This window comes from Rhinopithecus roxellana, chromosome 7 (assembly GCF_007565055.1).
Source record: "Rhinopithecus roxellana isolate Shanxi Qingling chromosome 7, ASM756505v1, whole genome shotgun sequence".
Taxonomy (NCBI): Eukaryota; Metazoa; Chordata; class Mammalia; order Primates; family Cercopithecidae; genus Rhinopithecus; species Rhinopithecus roxellana.
The window spans coordinates 114417330-114422451 of NC_044555.1; the positions used below are offsets into that span (position 1 = coordinate 114417330).

Below are 5122 nucleotides of genomic sequence, written 5' to 3' on the forward strand. Positions count from 1 at the left end.
CTCTACTAAAAATATTAGCCGGGCATGGTAGTGCACGCCTGTAATCCCAGCTACTCGGGAGGCTGAAGCAGGAGCATCGCTTGAACCCAGGAGGCGGAGGTTACAGTGAGTTGAGATCGCGCTACTGCACTGCAGCCTGGGCAACAAGAGCGAAACTCCATCTGAAAAAAAACAAAAAAACAAAAAAACAAAAAGAAGAAGAAAGAAAGAAAAAAAGCGTGCTCCCAGGAGTGGAACCCTGAGTACTCTTCCTGTATTAGGGCCTGGATATGAAAGGTGGAGCTGGCCACTACTTCTGTCCTAGTCAGGCCCATCCTGTACTCTGAACTATAAATTTGGCATGATGGTCAGAGACCTACTTTCCACATTTCCCATCCCTCCCCTCAATCCTTACACTGAACATTTGTGGAACAACTAGTAAACACTGCCAGGTGCTGAAGATAAAATTAAAAGTGAGAGTGGATCCCTGCCTGCCAACTTCTCGGGTGGCGGAGCTGATAGCACAGGAGAGGCCAAAAGCTCACATTCCTCCTATCTCTTTTTTTCACTCCCCATCCTTTCACCAGTGTCATCTTCCCCGTGTCCCTGCTTGGGTCTTGGCCCTATTTCTCTGCTCTTTCCCAGTCTCCTACTTCCATGGATGATCATTCAATTCAATCCTTTAGGATAGAATTGAACTTCTTTAAAAATCTATTCAGCCAGTTTTATTACATCAGTCACTGTTTCACAATCGAGACTGATTCATGGTCAGAGATAAAACACGCTGAACAATTTTTTTTTCTGTTTCTTTTTTTCTTTTTTCTGAGACGTTGTTTTGCTCTTGCTGCCCAGGCTGGAGCGCAATAGTGTGATCTTGGCTCACTGCAACCTCTGCCTCCCAGGTTCAAGCGATTCTCCTGCCTCAGTCTCCCAAGTAGCTGGGATTACAGGCGCCCACCACCACACTTGGCTAATTTTGTATTTTTTGGAAAGACGGGGTTTCTCCATGTTGGTCAGCCTGGTCTCGAACTCCTGACCTCAGGTGATCCGCCCCCCTCGGCCTCCCAAAGTGCTGGGATTACAGGCATGAGCCACCATGCCCAACCTTACACTTAACAATTTAAAGAGTATTATTTAACACTTTGTGCAGCCACAACTTCTAATTTTTATCTCAGCATCTGCACTCTGAGATTATATTACACGCCAAACATTAATGAAGCCTCTACTCTGGGCCAGAACTTATCTAGACATTAGGGATAGACCAGATAGCAAAAGCAGTGTTTCTTTGACTTATATATTCTAAAATGGAAGCAGATAATGAGCAAAGTCCTATATATACATACGACATGGTGGCTGGTAGCACAATAAATGTTATGTAGATAAATGAAGCAGAGTAAAGGGTTACAGATTGGTGGCAGAGAACAGGGTGCTCTGATAGGTCCAGTGGTCAGAAAAGTTCTCTCTGAAAGCAGTAGGAGGAGTCAGGCAGCCAACTGGGATGACAGCCTTGCAAGGGAGAAGGGATAGAAGGTGCAAAGGCTATGAAGCCAGAACTGCTTGATGGGTGTGAGAATCAGCAAGGAAGACAGTGATGAGAGCACAGCAGAAAATGGGAAGAGGCACAGGATAGAAGGAGGGGCCTTGTAGGCCTTGGCTGCAACTTTGCTGTTTATTCTGAGGTGAAACTATTGGAGGATTTTGAGCAGGGGCCTGGAGGGATCTAACTTTTTTTTTTTTTTTTTTTTGAGATGGAGTCTCCCTCCGTAACCCAGGCTGGAGGAGTGTGGTGCCGCTATCTCGGCTCACTGCAACCTCCGCCTCCCGGGTTCAAGCGATTCTCCTGCCTTAGCCTCCTGAGTAGCTGGAACTACAGGCACGTGCCACCATGCCCCGCTAATATTTTGTATTTTTAGTAGAGACAGGGTTTCACCCTGTTAGCCAGGATGATCTCGATCTCTTGACTCGTGATCCGCCCTCCTCGACCACCCAAAGTGCTGGGATCACAGGCGTGAGCCACCGCGCCCGGCCCTAATTTTTGTTTTAAAGGATTCCTGTGGCTACTCTATGGAGAATATACTATAGGAAGAAAAGAGTGAAAGCTAAGTGGTTAGTTGCAGCAGTCTGGGTGAGAAAGGCTGGGGATCAGGGTGGCAGTGGTAGAAATGACAAGACATGACTGAATTGGCAATATATTTGAAAGCAGAGCCAACAATTCCTGTTGGCTCTAGGATCAGGGATCCATTCAAAGTAGAAAAACAAAATTATTTAAAAACACAAACATCTTAACAGTTCATTTTTAAGTACAGAATAAAACCCAGTGGCCAACGGCACTAATAGCAGGACAAGAAATAGAGAATCAAAGATATGTGGGATGCCTGCAATTGATTATTGGATGCTGATTTTGCAAAACTTCTTTATATCTTGCTACTTAGGTTTTTTTTTTTTTTTTTTTTTTTTAAGGGAGTATACCATATTATTTCCCTACTAAAGAAGTCACGGTTTAAATACTGCCTTTTTCATGAAAGGCAGGAACCCCTGAGGGTCTTCATGATCCTAAAAGGAAGTGTGACTCCCACAGTGCAGCCAGCAGTGTCAACACTTCTCTGAGTGAGATTTAAACAAGAAAGAAAATGTGTTAATAAAACATCACGCCAAGAGAATCTAGTGGCCACAGACCCACGAAGGAACAACTGAGTTGTGCGAGTTGCCTAGGTAGAAGGGTGGCTAATCCTTTCAGTTTGAACAAATTTGCCTTCTCTGAGACCAAACTCAGCGCTCGCCAGGTCCTCTGCTAACGCAGGCCCCACAACCGGGATCTAGGGGAGCCTAACCCAGCCTTTAACTGCCCGCCTAGAGACCTACCACAAGCCGGTGGTTCAGCGACCCAGTGCATCCTTTCCCTGGCCACGCCCTCTTTGTCTACACCCTTCCCATCCCGGCCACGCCCCCACGCAGCCGCGAGCCCCAGCCTGGCCACGCCCCTCCCGTGTCGCGCCGGCGCACCATCCGTCCGAATGGCCTCGTGGGCGGAGCTTGCGTAGCCTCCCGGACCCCGGCGCGCACCGCCCCCCGCCCCCAGCCCCTGGCCATCGAGCGCCTCCGTGGACACGCACTTCCTGCGAGGCCTCCGTGCGCACCTGGGCCGAGCCGAACCGAGCCAAGCCCTGTCCTTCCCGGCTGTTCGCAATGGTGGATGAGCTGGTGCTGCTGCTGCACGCGCTCCTGATGCGGCACCGCGCCCTGAGCATCGAGAACAGCCAGCTCATGGAACAGCTGCGGCTGCTGGTGTGCGAGAGGGCCAGCCTGCTGCGCCAGGTACGTCCGCCGAGCTGCCCGGTGCCCTTCCCCGAAACGTTTAATGGCGAGAGCTCCCGGCTCCCCGAGTTTATCGTGCAGACAGCGTCTTACATGCTCGTGAACGAGAACCGATTCTGCAACGACGCCATGAAGGTGGCATTCCTAATCAGTCTCCTCACCGGGGAAGCCGAGGAGTGGGTGGTGCCCTACATCGAGATGGATAGCCCCATCCTAGGTGATTACCGAGCCTTCCTCGATGAGATGAAACAGTGCTTTGGCTGGGATGACGACGAAGACGACGACGACGAGGACGAAGAGGATAATTACTAGGCCCTCGGGCCTCGGGGGGAGGGCCCTGCACGCTGCCACCCCCTCCCCGCAGCCCTCACCCCGCCAGGAGCCACTGCTCTCCCCCTTGCCCTCCGGTCCCCTTCCCTACCCGCGCCCGTCTGCTCCTTCTTCATTTCTCCGTAGTGCTTGTCTTTGTTCCAGGAATAGCGCTCCAGTTACCTGCTGCTGGGGTTGGGGCTGGAGCCTCACTCACTCGGAAGTGCTTGAAAGTGTCATCTACCCTGGCCATCCCGGGGATCCCTCCCCTGCTAATCTGAACTGTGTCCTGAACCCCAGCTATTGGCCAGGTCCCTGTTACAAACTGCGCAGACCACCCATAGCCCTGCTGCTGCCACCTGCCCTGATGCCAGGCTTACATCTGCCCAGAGAACTATGCTGCCACTTCACATCCACTCACCACATCCCACCTACAGACTACCGCCTTTCGAGATCAGGACCAACCTGGAAAACGCCAGAGTTGGCTATGCCTCTTCGGACATTGATTTGGACAGCTCACCAACCCCTGAAGAGGCCAGTCATTCAGCCTGGTTAGTTTTCTACCTACTCCGAGTGTCCTCCCCTGCCCTACCAGATTGCTGCAGGGGCACGGTGTGCCTGGCAGCCAAATTGTTGATATTTCTTTTTTCCTATGCACTGGTTTTACACAGCTGTCATTTTTCTTTCAAAATTGCAGCAGTCCCACAGATGTGTGCATTTGGACAAATAGTACTAAAAACAAAACAAAACAAGCACTCAGCCCAGCTCCTCAATACTACCTGGAAAAAGCATTGGCATTATTTTCAATAAATATCAAGCACTAAAAAACGAAATGATTGTCTTTTAATAGTTAAGTGCTATCACTGACCTCTACCACTGTCACTGTGACTACCGTTATTCCTATGGAAATCAGGGAATACCACCAATCCTAGTAGTCCCTGCTGTCAACTCAGGCTGCTGGGGACAGCTACCTCAGGGCTTTGTCAGGGTTCTGATGCTTCCTTCACCAAAGCATTTCTTAAAGCCTTGGCAAAGGGTGTGTTCTCTGGGTCCTCCAGGGTGGCATGGGTAAGGGTTGGCTGAGCAGATGGCAAAGAGGGCAGTATTAATAATTAGACCATAACAACAGGCATAAACCAGGACATATATATGTAATGCTCCTAATTCTCTGAGCTTTTGGATTCCTTAATACTGTGCCAGGGAAGTTCTGCCCCTTAATCCTTATTGCCTATATGCAGCTGTTGAGTTCAGGCTCCAGATAGCCAACATAGTACATTGTCACTTTCAAACTCCAAATAGCCAATATGTCACTTACAGGTGCTCCAGCTAACATTAAGTCCTGGATCCTGGGCAAGTGCATCCATAAAGATATACCCTGATCTTAACAAACATTTCATCCTCCTTGGGCAGACATCCTTAGAATTTCCACTCATAGATGTGTCCCAGATTCCTCCCTATGGAAATTAGCAAGATGCTTGGTTATCTCTTAAATCAGACTTTGTACTGCTATCTGGGGGCT

At 49.5% G+C, this 5122-nt stretch overlaps 1 protein-coding gene across 1 annotated transcript; it reads left to right on the forward strand.

Moving 5' to 3' along the window:
• The first annotated feature begins 2978 nt into the window (after positions 1–2978).
• Positions 2979–4431, forward strand: LDOC1 (LDOC1 regulator of NFKB signaling). The gene has a single exon (XM_010368865.2). The coding sequence runs from the start codon at positions 3166–3168 to the stop codon at positions 3604–3606; it is 441 nt and encodes a 146-aa protein (XP_010367167.1). The 5' UTR covers positions 2979–3165; the 3' UTR covers positions 3607–4431.
• The last annotated feature ends 691 nt before the right edge of the window (positions 4432–5122 follow it).

What these genes read in the sequence shown, in the direction of transcription:
- LDOC1 (XM_010368865.2), top strand. Translation starts at nt 3,166, where the DNA reads ATGGTGGATGAGCTGGTGCTGCTGCTGCACGCGCTCCTGATGCGGCAC.